The sequence below is a fragment of the Hydra viridissima genome, unplaced genomic scaffold (assembly GCF_058129835.1).
Source record: "Hydra viridissima isolate aposymbiotic clone 2 unplaced genomic scaffold, HvirCarnegie_v1 scaffold_11, whole genome shotgun sequence".
NCBI lineage: Eukaryota > Metazoa > Cnidaria > Hydrozoa > Anthoathecata > Hydridae > Hydra > Hydra viridissima.
Genome location: NW_028324310.1, coordinates 5,600,416 through 5,626,037, shown reverse-complemented (window position 1 = coordinate 5,626,037; position 25,622 = coordinate 5,600,416). Strand labels below are relative to the sequence as shown.

Below are 25,622 nucleotides of genomic sequence, written 5' to 3'. Positions count from 1 at the left end.
TAAAATATATATAAAGCAAAACCAAAAGATGAGTTGATTTGTAACTGTTATTAAACGTAATTTTTAAATGTAAATACTAGGTACCAAATGTATTACATTAAAAAATACTAAATTTGCATATCATTCTATGGTCAAAAATGGAAAAAGATAAAAGTTCAAAAGATTCCTCACCAGTAAAGACAAAGGTTCCAAAAGAACAGACAGCAAATTTTGAAAAGAAAGGCGGCACCAGGTATGTTTATTATAATCTGGAAAAGATTCCTTACTACAATACTTTTAAAAAGTTATATGCATTAAATTTTTTTTGCTTATAGATTATTCAATAGCATAAAACGAAAACTATGGAGATATATTTTTCTTTTAATTTGAAAGATTGATCTTCAATAAATGTGCTTCAAAGCATGATAAATTGAGAAAATTAATAAATCAAAAATGAAAAAATTAATATATAAATACAAAAAGAGAATAAGCCAAAACAGTTGCATTAAGAAAATATTGCAAAATTAGTCTTCAAAATAGCTCAAAAATGCTTTTTCGGAAGGTATTTAACAGTTGACTAGTTTTTTGTTTTCAATCCCCAAATAACTTTGATAAGAATCAAATCTGGTAATCAACCTTTCCTGATTTTCTTTTAATCTTTGACTAAAGATCAATTTGGTAAAGTTTTAAAAATCATAATCATGATTTGTGAACTTTTTAAAATTAAGTGAAATAGAAATTATTATTTCTTTATTGCTTAGATAAAATTGCTTGCCTTTTTAAATGTTTTGAAAATAATCCTTGTGCATAAGTTTTTTTGAAATCACTGTTTGTCTAATGTTTATTATAAACTATATTAATTTACTTATTACATATAATTTTCTAAATCCATGTAAAGAACTCAATACTAATTTTGGTAATTTAAATTGCAATATTTAGTAGTCTAGTTTAAATGACCTAAAGCTAATGTTGATTTTAGGTATTAAGGAATTTTAAATGAGGGGTCCTCCTAACTTAAAAGATGGGATATTTATAAAAATTATTCTAATGAGTTTTTGAAGATTCAGTGACTTTCAGAAGTTACTTGGAGTTGAGTAGCTGAAGTAAATGGTTGGTCTTAATTAAAAATCACTTGCCCTTGTAGTGGTACTTGTACCTTACTGGTATTTACTGAAAAATACAAGATAAACTAGTAATTAATTGAGCTAATAACAGCAGTTAAGAAATTACAAAGTCACATGTTCTATGTTAATAGTTTGCCATAAGCCTAATCTAAATGACAAACAAGTTTAACTGATATTGTTAATGATCATAAACTTGATTTATTACCCTAAGTTCTAGCATAGAAATCCCTCACTTGCTAAAAAAATATCTTATAAGTAGTGAAAAAAATATCTTATATAGAAGTGGGAAATAGTTACTACAGTGTCAAAGATGAATTGATGGAGTTGTGGTCACTGCTATATAATGATTTAATCATTCCTTGTATTTACTTTTTAGCAATTAACACTTCAATTACACACAATGAAATGTATATTTAATAACTTATATTTATAGCAGCCTCTGTGATTTTTTTTGTGATACTCAAGTCCAAACACTAACAAGAAATGTTTTACACAAAAATCAAATACTAATTTAAGTAGTGGTATGTTTTATACTAATTGTTTGTAAAATGGCTGCCTTATGAAGCAATTCCTTATGGGAGAGCTCCTACTTTTGTCAATAAGTATGCAAATGTTTATGAATTAAAATCTAATATTTGTTTGCTGAATTAGCAAGCAATATAATGAAAACTGAATGTATGTTCAACAGCTAAAGATTAATTTCTTCCATGTGCGGTAATAGACCTTCATGTTATTATCTTAAGGCAATTTTTTTTGAATAAATAACACTAAAATACTATACCATACTTTTATGGAGTAGTAGAACTTCTAAGTATTTTTACATTATATTAAATTATACTTATTGCTCTAACAAAGCTGTCTATACATATAAGATAACAAAGCAAAAATAAACATTTTCTTATTCTAGCAGCAAAGTGTAATCTGGAAAAAATCTTTGTAGTTTCATTTGATCCAAAACAATATCTATTACAGGCTTAATTTCAAACATTTTCCATAATTAAATGAGTTTTTTTTGTGATTAAGCTATTTTAAAATACCCTATCAAAGTATAAAATGATATTATATTAAACAGTTTTTGAATAATAATGCATTTTTGTAATGTGGTTATGTGAAACAAATGTCTTTTTAAATTTAGATCAGTCAAGACAGGTTGAGAACTCTTAGGCTATCTAGGTATGCCCAAGTCTCCCTAAACAAGAATTATTCTTGTTTAGGGAGACTTGGGTATATTCTTTAGACTGTAATGTTTATAGGTTATAAAAGCAGTTACTCAACCATATTCTTTTTTTAAATTGAGGTGCAATGCAAGGACATAGATTGATAAATATATATTCTTGAAGAATATATATTTATGAAGAATTATTTGGATATATATATATATATATATATATATATATATATATATATATATATATATATATATATATATATATATATATATATATATATATATATATATATATATATATATATATATATATATATATATATATATTAGGGTGTTTCTTATTTGGGGCTAAAAATTTTTTTTTTTGTTTTTCAGTGGGCCACCCACTGAAATGGTTCATTTTGGTGAAAAAATAAATGTGTAAAAATTTCAAGGGGAAGAAAACATTTTTACTGGGCGCTACCAGTCATTGAAATTTAAGGCATATTTTACTATGTGCTCTTAGTCATTAACATAGGAAAAAATCATAAAACTGATGGAGACTGGTGATAATGACTCATTTACTTGGTACACATTTATTTACTTATTACATACATTAAAAACATCCATTTTCTGTCATTGCATTTCTACTTATTTATTAATAGACAGCAATAAACATGCTTTTTTAATTTGATTGTAGGTTTATTAAAGACAATAGTTACTGTACTAAGATTAATCGCTCATGAGAGTTGTCTTTTTTCTGTCAGGATATTTCTGTCTATATTTTTGAACTACCAACAACAGGAACTGCTTTTGCTCTTCGTTATTTGTATGTAGTCTATTATATTTGTCCATTAGTGCTACGCCACGTTCTGCAATGTCGTTGACAACCTTCATGCTTCGAACAGTGGACTTTACAGTCTTGAACTCATCATTATGTTCCCATTCTCATACACTGTTTTGAAGAAAGTGTGATGGAAGTCCTGTGATGCTGAAAAATCTTCGTGTATTAAACGTGACAAAGTCCTCCAGTTTCTTTTCTTGGATAACTGAGCAGCCCACAGTAGCCCGTTTCATATGTATCTGATCTGAAACATTGTTCAATGCTTGGACCATCTTGACCTTCGTCTCAGGGCGAACCTTATCATCAAAAAAAGCTAAAGCAACAAGTTCCTCTGATAGGTACCATAGATGCCCTTGTAACTTATTCATAGCAATTTTCGAGATCTCAGGATGCTGGGTCTTGTAGGCATCCAAGAGCTGCAGATCAAGTCTAGGAGCTGAGGTTGCTTCAGGAGATCTGTACCAGGCTGTAATGTACAGTCGAACCGTGAAAAGGCAAATATCCCTTATTCCCTTCTCCTCTCTTTTTGTCAATCTGAATTGGTCTCTAAACATCCAAATCTTCAACGCATAAATAGCTTTCGCCATCCAGCGAGCACGGTGTAGACCGGCAGGAGCTCTAAATGAAATGCCCCTCAAAGGTACTCCTCCCAAAAAAACAATAGACAACTCCAAAAGTTCTCGGTAGTCGTCAAGAGGTTGAAAGATTTGTAGCTGATCTTTGCAAAAGACGATTCTTTCATCAGTGATATCGGTAAGAGCATTTGAAGCGTTCTTATCAGACTGTGCTGTGTGGTACTTTGTAGAATCAAATGAGACCCAACTTTTTTGAAATCTTTTAAAGAGTGGTATGTCAGGTCCATTTGAAGGGCCGAGACACAGCAAAACTACTGCTTCCAAAATAATTTCCAGAATGTGGTGACGACATGCCAACCACAACATATCTTTCCCAAAATTCTGCTCTAGAAGAATGCAAGCCCCATTTCTTGGCCCAGTATTGGCTGCAGTAGTATCAAAGCACATGCACTTTACTTGATCGTTAATTCCCTATGTCACTGACACGTCATGCACTGCAGATGCCGCATTTTCACCTGTTCCTGATGGTAGTTTTGGGACACTAAGAAGCTGCTTCACTCCTACTCCAGATACTAGAATTGGAAGTCGGTCAACAGTTTCTTTATTGGTGATGTCAGCGAGTAATTTTCCATCCCAATGAATACATAAAGGAACTTCTGGTTTGAATTCTTTCTTTAAACCTTCTGCTATCTTCTTGCGGTGTTTTATTCGGTCCCTTCGAATGGAAGCTGGATTAACATTGTATTCTTTTGGATCATGACCAAGAAGTTGTAATGCCGGTGTTAACACAAGTGCCGCCCCACGATCACTCAATTTAGCCACATCTAAATTAGCTGCCAACTTCTCATTCAGTATATTTTTCCTGCCACGTCTAGGACGCTTTGGAGCCGGTGTACCTGAAGTTGATGGCTCAGGGTCATCTTGGTTACTAGGCGAGGCATCTTCTTGAGTTATGCTATCTTCTTTAGGGTTATCTTCACCTTCAGAAGATGATGAAAGAACAACTGTTTCTTCTCGAGATTTTCTTGCCATCTCCTCTCGGTCCCTTTTTCGGTTCATTTCTTTTTGTCTTTTTCTTGATACTTCTTCTTGCTTTGCCAATTTCTTATCGACTGGACCCTTTTCGCCTCTCCAAATTTTCTCTCTTTGGCATAATAGGAAGTTCTTATCCTTCTGAATGGTGATCATTTCCAATGCGTTGGCATGGGCAATATCGAATAGTTCTGCTAACCCTTTATTCCATTGATCTTCCTTTTGTTTCAAATAATCTGAACGCTTAGCTTTATTCTCCTTATTTTTCTTCAACTTTTCCCATTCCTTGTAAATGTTTTCGATTTTAGGGACAACGTGCTTCTTTAATTGCACTGGTATTCGGGCCTTTGACCAAACTCTAAAAACATCATTTGCTGTGGAATGTAATGCTTCCCTAATGCTTTGCTTGGCAATCTGCTTGTAATGGAAGAAAAGGGCCAACACTTCCCTTTTTGATGGAAGCATAACACAATCTAAAGAAGAGGACATCTGTCCAATAAGCCATATCTCCGTTTTCTTTCTGGTAGCTATCGTTGCACTGGTTGATGAAGCCATCATTGTACAGTAGTTACACTAGTTTAACCTGCAAAAGGAGCAATTAATCATTATAGACACAATTCTGCACACTAAAAGTAAAAAAATTACTAGTTAAAAGAGGTTTGTACGCTAAGCACCATCCACTTTTGTTGCATAACATCATACGCAACATAAGCATTTTTAGGGTACATTTGCGCAATACTGTAGGGTCGGTAGCGACCCCTAAAAATCATTCTAAAAAAAAAAAAAAAAAAAGTGCATTACTTTTTTATGATAATGAACCAAATGGCAGGGTGGCCCATGCAAAAATCGAATCTTCAAAAATAAGAAACACCCTAATATATATATATATATATATATATATATATATATATATATATATATATATATATATATATATATATATATATATATATATATTAAGAATATATATTTATGAAGAATATTCTTGAAGAATATATATTTATCAATCTATGTCCTTGCATTGCACCTCAATTTAAAAAAAGAATATGGTTGAGTAACTGCTTTTATAACCTATAAACATTACAGTCTAAAGAGTTATACCAGATAGTGCTTTAATATCATAGAAAAAATATTCGATCTGTGCAGGAAATATTACTTTTGTTTTCTTTATGAGATGTAAGTTGCTGAAATATATTACTAGATGAAAAAATCAATTCATGGCTCACTTTCCATCGCTTTGTTTGCTTCACATTTAGTTAAAAGTTGAAATACTTGTTTGGCTTTTTAAATGGTTAAATAAAATCAATGAAGATTATAAATTTGTTACTGAAAACAAATTTATAGTCTGTTAAATAGGGTTATAGATTGAAAGTGTTTTTTTTTTACACATTTAAATTAGGAAAGCTTAGGTAAAACTAACTACTTAAATAAATATATTGTCATTTTTTAAGAATGACTCTGTAATATATTTATGTTTTTATAGTAGGCTTTTTATTCCTCCTGTAGGGTGTTCAAGAAATCTACTCCAAATGGAAAGGTATTTTGTATCCTTTTTTTTTTTTTTTTCTCTTTTCAGAAAAAATTAAATAGATTTAATAGCATTGAAGGGTGATAAAAAGTTCATTTTTTAATGAAATTATTTATGGCAGTATTTTTTTTTTTTAATAATAAGGTTTTTTTTTTTATCTCTGAAAATTGGTTTTAAATAATTCCATAACTTTTAGTTTTTTCTATTTTGTTAATTTATTGAATAATATATCTCACAAAAAGAGGTCATTTTCTCACATATTTTACCTGGTTAATTTCAACATCTATGTTTCTGAAACTTCAAACTACTTTCTTATTTTCTACATGTTATAAACTTAAAAAGCTAGAGCTTTTACTTTTAGTAGAAGAACACAATAAAAAGAATCAATAGTGAACATGATAGAAGAACACAATAAAAAAAAAATATTAGTATATTTCAATAATGCCACTTTGAAATTATTATTTTTTAATACTCAGCAAATCAGCAGATATTTGGAAAATTTTATTAATAACATTTTTCATCAAACAGACTTTGTAAACAATTGTTTTTATAATAAAGTTTTGTTAAACTATAAAAGTCTTTTAAAGTATTTTGATATTTTGATAAAAGTTTTATAAAAATATTAAAATGATAACACATCACACATAATATAAAAAAGTTATTTTTGGTCTGGAAATATGCAATAGAAAAAATTAGCAAGTTATAAAATTAAAGTTTTTAAAAAAAATTATAGGTTTTTTTCTTTAACATAACACATGCAAAACTTAAAGATCTAAAAGCAGCTGTGTTTAAAGCAGTAACATGTAAATAGTAAAAATTGTCTTAAAATCACAATTTGTCAATTATAGGGTTTCCACTGGTCATGCAAAGTTACATGAGCATTAAAAAGGGTGCATTGATTTCAATTATTATGCAAAAAAGTTAATAGATTAAGTTTGTAGTTTAAATGCTAAATTCCTTAAAACTTTATATATTAGCATTATATTATTCTTATTTCACCTCTTCCTTGTATTTTTACATGTAAGTTTGGGTATAACATTTCATGAGCCCTATATGGCAATACTGCTACAACCTGAAAAATATTAAGTTATTGATGAAAAATTGGTTTATTGATAGTCTAGTTACAATAATGTTACCCCCCCCCCCCCCCCCAAGTTAATATGATTTTTTTATTCTTTACATGGTTTATGAACAGCTACCAAAATATACAGAGCAATTGTAAATTATATTTAGTGTTTAAATATTGAATGCCATATAAGTTGACTAAAAGAATTATTCACAAAGAGATAAATTAATAAAATGCTTCACAGTTCATTCTTTTCAATAAATTTCACACTTACATATTTTTGTTTTTGAGAATTGAATTTGTAGCATATCTTCTTTGCTCTAGTGTTTCATGAAGCACTTAAAAGTAGCTATCCATTTTATTTTCACTCAACACATCTAACATATAATCACATGGTTTATTATCAAATATTTTTTTTGCTGAACCAAAGTTTTTGTTATAGTTTTGCAATAAATGTTGCTACTGTTTCAAGTTATAATTTGTATGATACCATAAATAATACTATCAAAATCTCAGCTTATTAAAACATGGCTGATTAAAGTTTTGACAAAAGTTAAAAAAGTTATAATCTTAATGTAAGTATAGCATTAAAAATGCTATACTCAACATATTCAATTTATTAAACTTTAAATCTTAGTAAATGAATATGAGTGCAATAATTGAGGAAAACTTATTTAAAAATTCTTTTGCGTAGTTATTTTAGTGTTAGTTAGCTTATAAACCATAATAGTGGAATAAAAACATTCATCAATGAACCTGGGAAAATATCATGCAATTAAAAACAGTTTAACATATCAGCTTTCTGATGGCAGAAATTCTTATGTTTACATGAAAATAGAGAACCAAGTTTGTTTTGCTGAAATTATATAAGCATTGTTAGTTATAAATTAGAATTAACGCTTTAGGTCTGCAGAAAACAATAATAACAGGTTTTGTTTCATGTCAGTATTCCTCTTAAAAAAAAAATCCTAAAAAAGGTGAATCAAAGGTTATGTATTAAATCCATTTTTTGTGTGCTTCTTATGCTAAAATGTAATTTCCAAAACACCATTTCTCTAAAGGTTGATAACAACACAAATCTTCAGTAATGGTCATGTAAAAAAACATCAGCAGCTTGTTGATCATGACAGCACCATGTAGTTCCATACTTAAAAGCCCATCAAAATTTTGTATCTATAATATGGCACTCTGCTGCACATAAAGAGAAATGATCAACTACTTCTAACAGAGACCTTCACAAAAGATCGTGTTATTTTTCCCACAGTTCTGGCCACCATATTCACCAGATTTATCGCCTTGCAATTACTGGTACTGGGGAAATCTAAAACAGTAGTTGTATGCACTTTTACCACCTTTAACACTTAAAGATCTAAAGGCTTGAATATCAGATGCTGCCTAGCAAATAACTACTAACAATATTAGACCAGTGCTTTGTTTTTTATTGATTGTCTTCAATTAATTCTGGAAAGTGATGGTGGTCATATTGAATGATGTTCACAAACCCCATTGCTATGATGTTTACTTATTCAAATTTGTTTGAATCAATAATAAGTATTTTGAAACATAAAATAGATTTGCTTTTTGTAGTGACTTATGGGAGACAGAATTTAAAAATAGAACATGTCAAGACATTTTAATATTTAAAGTTCAATTAAAGAGTGATTTGTGAATCATTAGTTGAATCAATTATATAACGCAGGGGGGTTTTAATTAAAATAACTACAACCCTTATAACTAAAAACTGATTATACCCCCAATTATAATTAAAATTATGTTGTAATAAGTTATATCAATTATGTAATGTGGTTTAAACTAAAATTACTACAACTTATATTTTTAATTAAAAACTGATTATGCCCCCAAAAAATTAAAACACCAATTTAGTTAGAAAATCTTCATGATCCCACACTAAGTTAAAAGCAAGTCATCTAGACTTTAAAAAAATATCCTAATCAATACTTCAGTTCATTATGGTAATAGTTTGAACCGAGACTGAACAAGTAAAATGTTGCTAAAACAGAATTCCCAATTTTGGCAACATTCTACTTGTTTGGTTTCGGCTGAATAAGTGGAATGTTAGCAAAACAGAAAGTTTTGATACCAAACTAATCTTGATAAAACCAAATTCCTTTTAACGTTAGTTTTTAAACTGTGTCTCAAGGTGTGAAGATATCCCAAGATGTAAAAAAGGTGGTAAATAATTTAAAGTTATCAAATGGATAATTGTTTTGTTCAAATATTTAGAATTTTAATAATAGTATATATAGACATAGATTTGCTTGATCAGTTGTAAGTAGCCTATTGTGACTGATTTCTCTGCTTCTGATTAACTTGGGAAGATTCTAAAGCTCCTAATTCTAATTAGATTACTAACTTTTAGATTAGAAAGTATCAGTTGACATTGATTGCCTGATGTCATTAAGGATCGAAAAAACATGGTTTACATTATTGTTTCAAATTTTTAAACTTATTTGTTAGGCCTGTTTGATTTTTCTTTGTTAAAAACTTGTCAATAGGACAAATCAACTTCTTTAAATTTGTATGTCCAACCATGTTTTTAATAATGTGTTTAAAGAGCAACAGACCTGTACAATATACACATCAGAAATATTTAGTTCAAATGAATCAACATTCTACCATCTTTAACTGAAATCATCATTAAATTAAAAGAACCTGAACTAATGACCATTATGGTCTGATCTTTTCCTCTGGGAACCATCTAGTTGAAAATCCAACAACAGCTTCCTTTTTTTTTTCTTTTGCAGGTGCCTGCTTTTAAGATCTTTGATGGAATTGTTCAATAATTAAATCTTAAGTCAACATCAAGGTAAAATCTTTCCTTCAATCCTGTCCTGTAGTTAAAATGTTAAACTAATCCAATTGAGGTATCTTTCTTTTTATCCCTTGACATAGCACACCATCATCAGAGCAAATAAATTTATTTTATCTTCCCAATTATTGATACTCTTTTTCTAAGTTTCTTTGCTAATAGAGATATCTTAATATTTATTCCAGGCATTTGCTATCTGAGAGATTTTATAATTACAAGTAGCTTATAATTTTTGAACATTTTTTCAAACACTGAAAGTCTGCTTACATTTCAGTGTTCTTTTACAGATAAGTATATCTTACAATTATAACAATCAAGAACTTTTTTCTATGTAAAAGTTAAGAAAGATTACATTATTTGGTGGCAATTATACCTGTCAATATCATAAAGAAGAAATATTTCCAGCCAAACCAAAAAAGAATAAACAAGGATTCTCAATTTTGTGTAACTCAAAACATACAGAAAGTCTAAAGTTTACTGTGGACTTATTTCCTTGTGATGGTTGTTGTATGTGTTTTTGATGTGATGAATTCTACTATATTTAATGAAAAAAAATCTAAAAAAATGACTGTTAGTTTGAACCCTGTTGTATATATTAGTTAATTCTATCTGTCTTGTACTAATATTTACAATCCTGAGGTGTTTTTTTCTTTGAGTAGGTTTTTTACCTAGTAATAAAATAGTTTGTCCAGTTTTTGTGTGGCTTAGAAAAGTTTATATCACAATGTAAAAAATGAATTTAAGTTGAGAAAATTATTTTTTGTTCACTTTTGTGATGTCTATTGATTAAAGTCAATCCTATATTTGTAAGCCAGTTTAACATATTTCTATTTTAAAGTAGTTTTTTTTTTTTTTTGAATTGCTGAAAGTATTTGGTTTGTTTCCTTACTATTTAACGAACTTTATTGATTTTTTGAATGAATAGTTTGTTCTTTTAAAAAGTACTTTTTTTTAAACAGTAAATTTCAAATGTGCAACTTACAAAATTTGTAATAACCTTTATCTAGATTTTTTATATTATGTACATAATTAGATCATTCATAAAGCCTCAATACTGTTGAGCTTGTGCAATTATCTAAAATTGAGCTTCTTAAGAGTAAAACAACATTTTAACAATATTTATTCTAAACTTTCTCTTTACAGTAGGTATTATAAAAGAGAATTATATTTTAGATAACAGTGTACATTGGAAAGCGTGACTTTTATGATCACATAGAGCACTGTGAACCTGTCGATGGTGTTGTACTTATTGATTCAGAACATGTTAAGGATAAAGCAGGTATGAAAGTTTAAAAATATTTCTTATTTACTTTTTAAGCGATTGAAACATTTAATTTTATTTATTTTTTTTGTTTTTTTGTTTTTCTAACTACATTACTTTTCTTTGTTTTCTATGTTAATTTATAGTATTTTGCCATGTGCTGGCAGCATTTCGTTATGGGCGAGAAGATTTAGATGTTCTTGGACTTACTTTTAGAAAGGATCTTTTTCTTGTAGGTGTTCTTTATGTGGAAGCTGTTTAACTAAATGGTATGATGAATAAGTTAATTTGTTCAAGGTTGAGGATAAAAGATTTAGTAAATAATGTTTTATCCCTAATTTTCTTTAAAGATCAGGTAAAAAGATCAGGTCTTTAAAGAGAAGATTGGTTTTAGAAAAGCTTTACATCCTCAACCTTGAACAAACTTAATAAACAACAGTTGATGGAAACTATTTTGTATGTAAATTTTCTACTTACTTTTTATTATTGAAAGGTTACTGAATGAAAGTGAAGTTTTGCTTTGCAACCTTTGCATTTTTATGGTTAAAATCTATAATATCACTGAGCACAATTTATTTATTATTCAAACAAAACAAACCTAGATACATCAGTCAAGTTGCAATTAAGTCATTCACTGAAGCATTACTTACTAATCATGCTGGCATATCATTTGCATGGCAAAGAATATATGTGTGTGTGTGTGTGTGTGTGTATATATATATATATATATATATATATATATATATATATATATATATATATATATATATATATATATATATATATATATATATATATATATATTTCTATAGTTCCATCTGTTTGTTTTGACCATTAAATTAGTTATTGAAGATTGAGTAAAAGTTTAATTTATTTGTTTTACATTAAAGTTTGCTTCTTATATGTATGTAACAAGTTAGGCTCTATATATATTTCTTAGCAGCAGCAAAAATTTTGTCTAACTATTTATTAAGTTTTTTATCTGAGTATTAAATACTTTTTAGGCAAAAAAGCAAGTTTACCCTCCTGAAACATTTGAAATTGATAAACACCCTGAACAAGAACTCACAAGGTTACAAGAACGCTTAATTAAAAAATTAGGAAAAAATGCTTATCCATTTAAATTTCAGGTATGAATTTTTTTTTACTCTATGAAAGATTTTAAACTTACAGTTTAACTTTACAGCTTCACAGAAGATTAATTTTTTTTTTATTCAATTACTTTTATGTGAATTTGTTTGCTCTTTGATTACAGTTACCTAGTTCTGCACCATCATCTGTTACTTTACAACCTGCACCTGGTGATACTGGAAAGGTAAGTAATTAAGGAAAGTTTTTTAAAAAAGTTTCTGCTATCTTATGTACTCTTTTTTTTTTTTTATTATTTTTTTTTTTTCAAATTTCTTATTATTTATCTGAGCATAATATCTTGTTTTTGATTTCACTAGAAGGTAGCAACTATTAAAAAGTTTTAAAAATACTCTTATCAGCCATACGATATTTATTTTTGTGTGTATTTTTATTCAATTTTCTACAATTAAATTAAAATTTAATTAAAATAAATTTTGTTTTTGCAATTTTCTACCATTCTTAATCAAAGTTATTTTTTTCCTGCAATTCTCAAGCAAAAATGACAATTTTTTTTTAAGTGTAAGTTTGTTATAAAGTAACGAACCTTTGTGTATTATGATGTTTATGCTTAAAATTTTGAAAAAATAAAAAAAACTGTGGCTATTTATCTATTGAGGATAAAATTTTGTGCAGTAAAGGACAGTCTTGTATTATATAGTGTTTTGCTTGTTGTTTTCTAATTATAAAAATAAAGTTAGGTTAAGTTTTTGAACATTTATAACTTTTTCTTGTGAATTTTTGCTCTTTGTTTCATTTACAAGCCTTGTGGGGTGGATTATGAACTAAGAGTCTATATGTCAGAGACTGCTGATGAAAAAGAATATAAAAGGTAGGTTTTATGCTATTGATATGTTAAATGAGCTTATATCAAAATAGTTTATTTGAAATGAAATTACAGCAAATTGAATTTCGCCTAAAGCTTTGTTTTATATAAAAAACCTGCTAAAAGCTTTTATTTCACTTGGCATAGATTTTCTCTTAACTAAATAGAGTCTGACAAAAACCTAAATGAATTAAAAGTTAAAGTGTGGTTAAGATGTGCTATTTTTAAACAGCTATTTAAACCACTAATTTTATAAATTCAATTTGTTGAATTAAATAAAAATCACATTATTACAGTAGTAATCTCTTTTAGGAGTTGCCATTGTTGTTGATCACAACTTAACCGCTGTTTTTTTTTTAATTAGTTAATAAGTGTTATATTTTAATTGCTTATGTCTGCAGTCCATTAAAAAACTCACATTCAGCACAAATTTTGCTTTTATGACAACAGCTCTAGAAAAATGTCATATTTGATGTAGTAAAAGAAATTTTTATATATTTATTTGGTGATCAGATAAAATAAATACTTGCAGTATTAAGTTTTCTAGATTTTTACTTTTCCTATCCCTTTCTTGAAGAAACCCCAAATGTAGTCCCTCCTCATGTTTTTGTGATACTGTCCTTTGAAAATTCTCCCTTGCCTTTGAGAGACATTTTGTATCCCAGTTTGGCATAAACCCTATAAGTGTCTGAACCAACTGCACATAGTTCTTAGCCTTGTAATTACAGGAAGCCATGAACAACTGCAACAAAACTGTTCTGAGCCATTTTCTCCATCCTGTCCAGAAGCTTGGTGAACTCATCACATTCTATGATCTTCTTGATCTGCAATCTGACAAAGAAGCCAATCTTGATCTTTGCATTGGACAGCTTTAGAAAAAGATATTGGAGGTAATTGAATTCTTCTGACTCCTTATCAAGAACAGTGACAAATTCCTAAATGATGCCTTACTTAATGAAATGGTGGTATCAGCACCTTATGAGGTTCTATCAGTGGCTCACATTTTACATTGCTCTTTTCCACAGAGAACTCAGTTAGTTTTGGTCAGTTCTTTTCCTGAAAGTAGTTTGCCTTAGTGTTTCAACTGTCCCAGAGGCAAAGGAAACAAGGAATGTTTGTGAAAGTGCCTTGAAAACCTTTAAATTCTCAGATGAACTTACTCAGCAATAGCATAAACCAAAATGTTAGTTTGAGCTACCTGCGCTTTTAAAACACACTTTATACCCAGGAAAAAGAAGAAAGTAAAAGTTTGTTATATATTGTAATACTTGTATAAAATTTTGAGGGAGTTAGCTGAGATCTGTTGACTTATTTCAAGCGTAACCCGCATAGTTATTATAGTATCATTGTGGTCATAAAAGCTTTACTTGACTCTTATCAGGATTGTTTTAATGACTTAAATATCTTTTACTTACTGATAATGAGCCTTGCACCCCATATGTTTTCTTTACTGGTAATATAACAGCCAAAATTTTTTAAGTTAAAAAATTGAGAAGAGAGGATTATTTGTCTTTTAATAAAATTATTATTATTACTAAAGTGGTTTTATTATTATAAAGTGTTTTGCAATTCATTTATAAAACTCAATTATTTTTTGTTAACTTTTCTAAGTTTCTTATTTTATTGAATTGGTTTAAAAAAAAGCAAACAGATCTATAACAGTTTCAAATTTATTTTAGAAACTCAGTACGTCTAGCTATAAGAAAGATAACATATGCACCTCCAGTCATAGCACCTCAGGTATGTTCCGTTTTATTTTAAAAAATGATTAGTTTGAAATATGTTTTCTTTAGTTACTAATTATAATTACCAGGGCCTTCGAGGGGGGGGGCAGGGGGCAAGTTGACCCAGGCGCCAAGCTTAAAGGGGTGCTGGACAACCCATGGTAATTTTTTTTTAGAATCTATGAGCAAAAAAATATGCTAACCTCATTTTTTGTCTGCTAAACCTGAGAAAATGAAATCAAAAATCTTTTACTAGTGCCCCGTTTTTTATTCTCTCATTATAATTTCTTTGATGACTAATTAGAAAACAATTAGTCTTTGATGACTAATTGTTTTCTTGATATTTTATGAAATCTTAAAAAAAAGCTGCTTATGATATTTAATTATAGGGGATTATTTAAATTTTTTTTTTAATTTACAGTTAGAGAAATAAGTATTTGAACAAAACATTTTATTATAGAAAATAAACTTTGTTAGGTTATTTCAGAAAAAAATAACTTTATAAAAATAAAAAAAAAGATTATTCTGAAAAAATTTTATTACAAATTCAATATGCAAAAAAAAAAAATATATCAATAATAACATTTAATTGATAAAAAATTAAGATAAATATTTTAGAATTAAATAAGTATCCGAACAAAATTTTAAAGATTAAGGCGTAAAGATTAACGCTTCTCCGAGTAATTATTATTATGGCTTTTTAATATCGAGTTGGACTGCCTTTAGCTTTTATGACTTCTGCAAGTCGACATGGCATCTATTCAACTAATTTCTTTGTCGTATCTAAGTCGATATCAGCCCAAGTTTCTTGGAGCATGATCTTTAGCTCTTCTTTTCTTTTTAGACATCCTGTGCCATTTTTTATACAGAATAGCCCAGAGATGTTCAATTGGATTGAGATCTGGAGTTTGTGCTGGCCATTCAAGTAACTCAATTTGCTTTTGGATAGAAAACTCTTTTGCTTTCTTTGATGTATGTCTAGGGTCATTGTCTTGTTGGAAGATAAAATGTTTTCCTAATCACAGTTTTTTAGTTGAAGCCAGAAGATATTTATTGAGAATGTTAACTTAAACCTCAGAGTCTATAATTCCATCAATAAACTCCAGTTTTCCTGTTCTGTTCTAAGCCATTGATCCCCATACCATAACATTGCCTCCACTAAATTTTCCTGTGCCTCGAATACAACTGAGTGTGAATGCTTTACCTTTTTTTCTCCATACTTTTTGAGCTCCATCGGACTTCACAAGATTAAATTTTGACTCGTCCATCCACAAAACTTTCCTCCATAATGATTCCGGCATATTTGCATATTTTTTAGCAAATGCAAGTCTTTGTTTTCAATGGATTTTTGAAAGGAATGGTTTCTTTCATGGAACTTTTGCTTTGAATCCACTTTCTTTCAATCCATTTCAAATAGTACATGAGCTTACTTTTAAACCAAAATCTTTCTCAAGGAGGCTTGACACTTTTGGTGCTGATAAAAAGCGGTTTTTTTGCACCATCTTGACAATTTGTTGATCTATTCTTCTTCTTGTTTTACACTTAGCTCTGAATCTCAGCTGATTTTGCACATATTCAAACATATTTTTAATCAGATCGTTGATGGTTCCTAATGCCATTCCAGTCGCTTTATTAATTGACCTAAATGTACCTTGCTTAAACAAGTCAATAACCAAATTGTGCTGAGCTTGGGACCATTCCTTGGTTTTAACTCCCATACTTGATGATATCAATGGTAAATCAAATGAATTTTAAAAAATATCAGTCAATTATTAAAAATTACTCTGTGTAAGACAACAATATTTCTAAAACTATTGGTTTAAAAAATTTTTTTAATAATCAATTTCAAAACTTCATTTACAAAACAACATGTTCTGATAATTATTTTTCGTTGAAGTTTTAACACTCCTTCGGGAATCATTAAATTTTAGCTATGCAAGTTAGTTACCATTGATTAATTTTTTGCTATATAAAATCGTGATTAAATTTGCTTTTAGAATAATTATAAAAGTATTTATCAAAAACTTATGTTTTTCTGAAAAAACCTGACAAAGTTTATTTTCCACAATAAAATGTTTTTTTTGGATACTTATTTCTCTGACTGTATATATATGTTTTTTATATGTTTTTATGTTACTTTGGTAAAGATTAGATAATTCAAATTACATAGATGTTTTAGTGAAATTATATCTTGCTAAGAAAATTTATTGAATGACTGAGAGGATTGTTTGAGACAACTAAAAGAGCTTCAACAGTTTGAAGTTGCACTGATACTCTAATTTCTAAAATAATAATGAAGATTGGTTCTTTGCATCATGGAATGTGATTGGAGCATATATTTTTCATTCATTATATAAGAAAATTATAGTTTGTGAGCTAATTGTTTTCTCTTTCTTTAAAGTAATAAACTTTTTTTTTTTTTTATTTTGATAATTTCTTTATCAAATTTAAGAATGACTTTAAGAGTCTCATAAGAAAGCTAAATCAAGCCTTCAGTTAATCTTTTAATTCAATGTTTTTTATTTTTGAAAGTAATAATATTTGTAACTCAATTATATTGATTTGATGAATATTAGGTGTTAGCACACTGTAAACTTTACTATGAAATTCACTGTATTTTACCGTTGCTCATAAGCTTCAGTACAATACCCTAATACTGCAGTAGTGTACCTTGACAAATTTATGGTACTTCACAGTCTAAGGAAAGTGGTCAACAGGTAATTTTCACAATATTTTACAGTTATATATCTATATACTGGCTATATCGGTATATATCAGTATGTCATCATTTACATATGTGAGTTGTAAAATCAAAGGATCTGAACTTAATGTAAAATCATTTAAGATAAATATAAAAATGTTACTAAATCACACAACAGGAAGAGTAATAATTTTTTGATTTTTGTAAATTTTCAAATACACTGAATCTCATGGAATTATTATTATGTTAATCTTAAAGCACAGATTCAGTGACATGCAATTGTTTTTGGCATTTTTTACATCTTTTTTCTTAAATGGTCAGGTTTTAGTATAGTAGGTCAGGTCATAGTATAGTAGATCCGGAAATAGCTTAAATTTCATCAAGATTGTATAACAAGATAAAGACAATATCATCTGATTTGACATGTTCAATTACCCCTATAAAAGATCAAATGTCATTTTTAAAGAATAAATCTCGATTGTTTGAATTATTTGGAAGTCATTCAAAAGTTTTGAGAAATTGAACTTACATCCTCTGGCACAAATAGGGTATCAAACTTTTCATTTAAAAGATGACTTAAAGAACTAAAAAAAAACACATCAGATTAAGTTGCAGCTTTAGCTTTACATATTGTCTTCATTGCCTTCATTGTTTTTTGAACAAGGTAGTTCTTTTGTCAAAAGTTCATTAGAGATGAGCCCTTCCAACAAAGTTCATTAGAGATGAGCCCTTCCAACAAAGTTCATTAGAGATGAGCCCTTCCAACAAAGTGTTTAAGTGGCTTACTAAACAATTGACCTGCATGTAAAATTTAAAAGAATTTAAAGATATTATAACAGCTTTTTTTAATGGTGCATCAAAAATGGAGCACAAAAAAAGAACCTTTAGTCAATTTTATGTCAATGATTCACTACCTGTAGAGTCATAACAATCATCAATTATATTTTTCATAACACACCTTGAAGTAAATATGCTAAGGTATGTTAGTAAATAATAAAATTATTAACACACTTTTGGGTGTATTAATATTTGACCAAGGAAGTAATAAAATCTAAATATTTTTTTAAAAGCCATTTATTACCTATAGAGACTAATTTGTGTCCATTTAAGTAGCATATATCTCAGACACTATATACATTATATATCATATATAATACACTAGGAGGAGTCATACCAAGGTGATTTATAAACCCCTTAAAATTTGCCATTAATTATAAGGGGGATCATGACTCGCCCCTGTGTGACCCTTAAATATTAACTAATTTATTAGTGAATATTTAGAGGTTGCACAAGGGCTGATTTTTTTTACAACCTTTTCTTTCATAAATGAAAACTTCATGATCAGGGAGCAGCAAAAAAAATTTTTTTTTTCTTAACTTTTTTGGAACACCCTATAGTAAGCCATATATACCATATAAAGGGTGTAACTTGTGTACATGCTTTTGATTTAAAATATTTCAATAAATAATGAGAAAGAATATTTTTAATAATTTTTATTTAACAGTATATTTGTATACAAACTTGTACATTTTTGCAGGCCTTTCTATACATGTCTGTCTATGCTTGTTTTATCCACCCACAAAGTTCATGAATTGGAGGATCTGTTCTTGTATACTATGTTCTTCAAGTGGCCCCAAATGAAGAAGTCCATAGGAGAAAAATCAGGAGAACAAGCAGGCTGCTTGATTGGACCTTGTCTGTTTATCCATCTTTGAAGGAACTTTAAATCAAGTCAGCTTCTTACTTGACAAGAGTAATGGGCAGGCACTCTATCTTGTTGAAAGTACATACCACATTTAAATTGAGGCTTTAAAAACACTTAAAACATTTCTAAATTATAAATCACCTGCGACTTAAATGTTGAAAAAATATGGACCAATAAGACCACCTGAAGTTATTCCATACTACACCATTACTTCGTTTTTGAGTTTGGCGCAGGTATTTGTTTGTGCTGATTAGAGTAAGCCCAATAGCAATAATTATGATGTTTTATAATACTGTTCAGCATGAATTGGCTCTTATCTGACCAAATAATCTCATTTAGCAAGTTGAAATTTTTTCAAACTTCGACAACCTGTTCTCATAAAATTCATTCTTTTATTGAAATCATCTTCATTTAGCTCTTGTGTGTTGAAAGCTTACTTTTTGAATAGCATGATAATAGCTGCTTGTGCTCATCCCCATTTTGATAGTACCCTTTCAAATTCTCAAATCATCAGATTTTTTAACCATTTCTCTAATGTTTTGAATAGCTTCCTCTGTAACAATAGGATGCGAGCAGCCTGATTTTTCTTGATTGATTCACCTCCTTAAACTTGCTAACGAAATTTCGAATTGTTTTCTCATGATGTAATGGAGTGGTAAAATGATTTTTTAATTGTCTTCTGTCTTAAAAATTTTCAAAATTGGCAAATAAAAAAAATTTAAATTCTCTCTTTGATCAAAAGTGATAAAGTCATGCTTTAATTTTTAAGTTTTAACCCACCATAAGTTAATAATTATTTTTGATTTTATCGTAAAAATATGAAGGACTTATGAAGTAAAAAAAAATCAGGTTTATAGACACATATATTATAAACAAAAATATCCAGAAATAATTTGATAAAATATGATACAAAAAGAAAGAACAATTAATACTTCGTATGTCCGCCTTTTGTGATGATCGCAGAAGCGAATCTCCTGGAAATTGATTCATATAAATTTGTAATGAAATTTTGTGGAAGATTGTCCCACTCTTTTTTTAATATTCAAAAACATTCTTCAACATTTTTGGGGTGATATTCAGCCTTTTTTTTTATCCAAATAATCCCAAACATGTTCAATAATGTTCAAATCTGGACTTTGAGGAGGCCAGTTCATTACTTCGAGAACTCCCTTCTCACACATGTCCTGTAAATATTTTTTGGGATCATTTTCTTGCTGTAGAATGAAATTATTACCAATTAGTCTCATTCCAGATGGTATTGCATGATGTCTGAAAATTTCTTTATACTGTTCTCCTGTCAGTTTGCCATCAATTTTGATTAAATCACCTACTCCAGATGATGAAATACTACCCCAAACTAAAATAGAACCTTGTCGAATGCAAGATGAGGAAACATTTGTCCCAGTTGCAGCCTGAATGTCTTGGGCTAGTTCACTAGAGATTTTTTTCCGATTTCGCAGAGACACATTTTTTAAATACTTTATGTCATGTTTTGTAAGCTTTGGAGGTCTTCCACTTCAAATTTTATCCTCAAGAGATCCTGTGTTTTTAAATTTTTTTAAATTAGAAGAAGTTTCGCTCTTAAAAAAACAAAAAATTATATTAAACACACAGTATCTATGAAATATCTTTGTAAACTGTACTATTATCTAATATGAAGCCTTCACAGCAATAAATAAACAAAAATGCAAGAGCAAACTAAAAACAAAACGAGCTGATACGAATTGGGTTTAGATCAGTATACAATAAAAATAAACACGTTAGATATCTAAATACAAAAATCTATGTAAAATTTTGATAAATATTGCTTTTGTTTGTTAAAATAGTGTTTAGTATTGTTTGAAGTTAGACATTTTAAATAAAAAAATAATCGGAAGCTATTATTCAAAGTCTGTTAAAAAAACTTGAGTTTTAATAAGTGGGCTAAAACTTATTCACAGTACTGTATGTATAGATTTCTTAAAAGTATATTATGAGAATTAGGAGCAATTTTAAATCAAAAGCACATGCACAACTTACAAAATATCTTGTGCAGCTTAATAAATGCAACGTATTACTGTAAAATTTATGTGATCATAAATCTCAATTCAAAAGATACTACTGCACTTAGAGTTATCATTTCATCTTAATGTTTTACAGTGGAGAAAAGTTAAGTTTTTGATTAAATAGAACTGTTTAAGAAAATACGTTCCTAATGTAAATTATAACTTTGCATTGGCTTTTAGCCCACTGTGGAACAACACAAAGACTTTATGATGTGTCCTCACCCTCTAATATTGGAGGCAAGTCTAGATAAAGGAGTGAGTAAACTATGCTTTTAAACCTTAATATTTTTTTTTTGAAAAAAAATTATTGTTATTTTAGGTTTTCTTACTATATTTCTTTTTATAGATGTATTACCATGGTGAATCAATTGCTGTAAATGTACATATCTCAAACCGCTCAAATAAAACTGTAAAAAAAATTAAAATAACTGGTAACTATCTTCCTAATTGTAATTCTAATTAGCTATGTATTGTTTACTAATATTTTTAGAATGTTTTTTTTCCACCTCTTTTTTAGTACGACAATATGCAGATATCTGTTTGTTTTCAACTGCACAATACAAATGCCCTGTGGCTTCAATAGAATCTGAGTAAATCTTATATTTTGTTAAGATAGTAGGTTGTTTAACATGTGATGTCTTAAACATGAAGTACATCACAAAAACCTTTAATAAATTTGTATGAATTGTAATTAAGATACAAATCTTCTATAGTAGCAAACAAAAAATGATAAAAATAGATTCTTTAATTATCACTTTTTTTTAGTTGGTTTTTTAGAAGTTGATTTTTAGAAACCTATGAAACTTTTGTGGCGGGTGTTTCTCAGTGCAGTTTGTTCATTTCGATTGCTCTCCTTTTTTTTGTTGTATTTCACAGCTTTTAAAAAATTTAATGGAAACTTTACAGATTATACAGATGAGACCAAGACTATTAAATTTGTATGGTTCATTTTTTGTAATTTTTTATAATCAGGATTTTGCAATTTAGCCTAATGTTGTAAAGAATGACAACACAGTATTCGCAAAAAATGCTCAAAAAATGATTATAGAAAAGCAGCTCACTTGGTCCTCAATTGGTAGTAGATGTGTACATAAAATGTAGTATAACTGTGGTGTTGGAACTGTAAAATAATGTCTGTATTCTTAAGAATCATTTGGAAGAGTTATTGGTTTTCTGTAAGAATCACATTGGCTGAGCTGAATTTGCAAAATGCCTTTATCACTGAAGACCAAAAGATTGGAGCATAACTCCAATACTATCTAAATTGATGACTCAAAGTTTATGGTGGTTGGGTCTAATTTAATAAAGTACATCTAATGTTCTGTCAGGCAAAGATTCAATTCCAAGTATGAACCTCAATCATTGGAGGAGAAAGCATAACAGTTTTTGATTGCTTCAATTGGGACAGGGTTTGATTGATTCACCATAAAGATGATATCTTTGATTTTATTATGTACAAAATAGGTTCAAAGATTGTTCTAATCATAGAATATTCATGTATTAGAGTGGCAATCACAAACTCCATCTAGATTGAGAATTTAAGGAAAGAATACCATTAAACAAAAATGATTTTTTGCACAAACTGAGAAAAACTAGAGTAAGACATTCTCATGTTGCGACGTCAGATTGTTCTTATTGCTACCCAATTAAATACTGATGTATTTCATTATTTGAATGCATATAGAAAAATAAAATTTCATTTGCTGCGACGATCATTTTTACTGTAAACTTCTGAAACTTTATTTACAATTTTTTCACTTCATCGATTTTTAATGGTGTAACTACTTGACTGGTGTTTGACGTGTCTACTGCAGCTGTTTGTTCTTTGTTATAGGAATTTTTCTCTATATGTTCTTATTAATAAATTATTTTATTAGAGAAGGCTTCCCGGTCGGTCAAAGCGGAACTCTTTCAAAGGTCATTCTCATTACCCCACTTCTTGCGAACAACAAGGTAAAGTTTGTGTATTTGGTTAAGTTAGCAGTGTTAATTTAAGTAGCTTTTTGGATAAAAGTTTTTATAATCCAAAAACTACTTAAGTTGTTTTTTTTTTTTTGTTACTTTGTTTTATACATTTATTTTATAAATCTATTTTATACATTTAAATTTTATTTTATAGATAAAATAATGAATGACTTTATCATTATAGATATGTTAACGACTTTTATATGTTTATAAATAAGATAATAAATATTTTATTAATTTTTTTTGTTTATGCAATTTTTTTTAAGGATAAGCGTGGTTTGGCATTGGATGGTCAACTTAAGCATGAAGATACAAATCTAGCATCGTCCACTATGTTTGTATTCTCTTTTACTGATAGTTTGCTTTCGTTTATATTTTCTCGTTAAATTTAATTGTGTTTTTATTTTGATTAACGTTTTTACATCTAGAATGGATCCAGGTACACCTAAAGAAAACTTAGGAATAATAGTGCATTATAAGGTCAAAATTCGCTTACACGTTGCATACGGAGGGTATGTTATTAATAATTATAATTTGTTGCTTATTTAAAATTTTAATTTGACTTGTTAATAGTAATAAATTGAATCTTTAGTCAGTTCGTATACTTTTTTTTCAATAGCAAAAACAAGTTCACACGAAACAATTCCAGTATCTAATTACAACGGTCGATGATATTGTTTTCTTTACCTTCTTATCTTTAATTAACTAATATGTGACAATTTTTTTTCTCTTTCAAAATAGTGTAGAATTCTGATCAACGGATTAATTTTGTATTATCTGTTGTCTGAGGGTCAAAAGCTGAGCATGGCTGAGATTTAAATTTGCTAGATCGCGCTGTTGCCTTTTTTTTTTAGAAGTTCAGTAAAAATAAGTTGTGTTAAGTGGTCAAGATACTTTCTCAAAGCTTCCTTTTTTAAAGTTTCACACTTCAAGGAAACCTATTTAACGTAGTTTTATGCTTTACAGCGATCTATCTGTGGAGTTACCCTTTATTTTGACTCACCCAAAGCCTCCTGAAAACTCTCCTTGCTCAACACCTGTTTTAGCACGCAAAGAATCAGTTACTCCAGGTGCTTGTTTCCTTTTCTTTTATCGCTGATATCAACGGTCAAGCAGATATACATGAACTTGTTTAAATAGAAGTGATCAACAATATATTAGATATTTTTGCTCTATTTGTAAACTTGTATTTAGGTGAAGAAGCAAGTCCTGACTTAGCCAATGACCTTATCAATTTCGACACTGAGTAAGCACATAAATCCTTTTTAATGTTAAGGGCTTACAAATACAGATTTAAGTTTTACATATTTTCTCTTTTAATTCTATCAAATTTTCTCATTTTAACTCGTTCAAATTTTCTCTTTTAACTCTATATTTAATTTAACTTTGTTAGAGGAACAGTAAAAAATGTCGATGACGAACTGGTTTTTGAAGAATTTGCTCGTATGCGCGTACGTGGTGAGCATTATGGAGACTCTCTCGCATAAACTTGCTGACCTTTAAACTAAATTCTGTTCAGCTGCAACAACAGTTAGTTGGCTAATTAACCACTAATTCGCTTTTCGTTTATATACAATTTTGCGTCAAGCTATGTATTCTCTTTCATTTTGATATTGTTATTAACGATTTTTCATGTTTACAAGCTTTATTTGAAAAATAACTCAAATTTCTAAAAGTACACCCGAAATTTCATTATATCTGAAATTTAGTTCGATTTTTTTGAACGTGTTACTGTTTTAATTCTTAATGCGTCTTACAGTTCTTATAAAATCTAATAAAAAGAAAAAAAAGTCTAATACTAATTAGAAGATTGCAATACTTTCAAATAAAAAATTTTGTCCTGCAAATAATTAAATCTTGAGAATTTGTCTTAAATTCATATCCGTTGATTTTATATAAATATATATGATTCTTCATTCTGTTGAAAATCGCTTTTTTCATAAAACTGCAGGTTTTGTTATCGTCAAAAAGAATTTATATTTTTATTTTATTTAAAACAAAGGTTATTATGTGCATGGGGTTGTCAATTTAGTGAAACGATTCTCTCAAATGTAGAGGCTGTTGGTATCTTCTTAAATTTGAGTGACTTCTATGCCTCTTTTAGATCCTTTGCTATTTCGCATTAAAATTAAAATTGTTATG

At 28.8% G+C, this 25,622-nt stretch overlaps 2 protein-coding genes across 4 annotated transcripts in view; one reads left to right on the top strand and one right to left on the bottom strand.

Moving 5' to 3' along the window:
- Window positions 1-5,493, bottom strand: part of LOC145187652 (uncharacterized) — a 171,854-nt gene extending 166,361 nt beyond the window's left edge. Inside the window, exon 1 of the mRNA XM_090067690.1 lies at window positions 4,492-5,493. Within this exon, the coding sequence (XP_089923816.1) occupies window positions 4,492-5,259 (768 nt within the window). The 5' untranslated portion in view covers window positions 5,260-5,493. The remainder of the gene's footprint in view (window positions 1-4,491) is intronic.
- On the top strand, window positions 53-25,622 carry LOC145190857 (beta-arrestin-1-like). 3 transcript variants are annotated; one of them, XR_016445278.1, is made up of 17 exons: window positions 53-232; window positions 6,208-6,238; window positions 11,299-11,404; window positions 11,533-11,618; window positions 12,391-12,516; window positions 12,642-12,701; window positions 13,279-13,346; window positions 15,020-15,080; window positions 21,696-21,770; window positions 21,862-21,946; window positions 22,033-22,105; window positions 23,393-23,468; window positions 23,747-23,814; window positions 23,909-23,992; window positions 24,100-24,550; window positions 24,675-24,726; window positions 24,874-25,156. XR_016445278.1 is itself a non-coding variant. In XM_090067686.1 (17 exons), the coding sequence occupies exons 1-17, from the start codon at window positions 138-140 to the stop codon at window positions 24,965-24,967; spliced, it is 1,344 nt and encodes a 447-aa protein (XP_089923812.1). In that variant the 5' UTR covers window positions 53-137; the 3' UTR covers window positions 24,968-25,622. The 3 variants fall into 3 exon arrangements, 2 of the variants coding, with proteins under 2 accessions (XP_089923812.1, XP_089923813.1); XM_090067686.1 differs by having other exon boundaries at window positions 24,447-24,550; window positions 24,874-25,622; XM_090067687.1 differs by lacking the exons at window positions 53-232; window positions 6,208-6,238; window positions 11,299-11,404; window positions 11,533-11,618 and adding exons at window positions 11,623-11,655; window positions 11,737-11,842 and having other exon boundaries at window positions 24,447-24,550; window positions 24,874-25,622.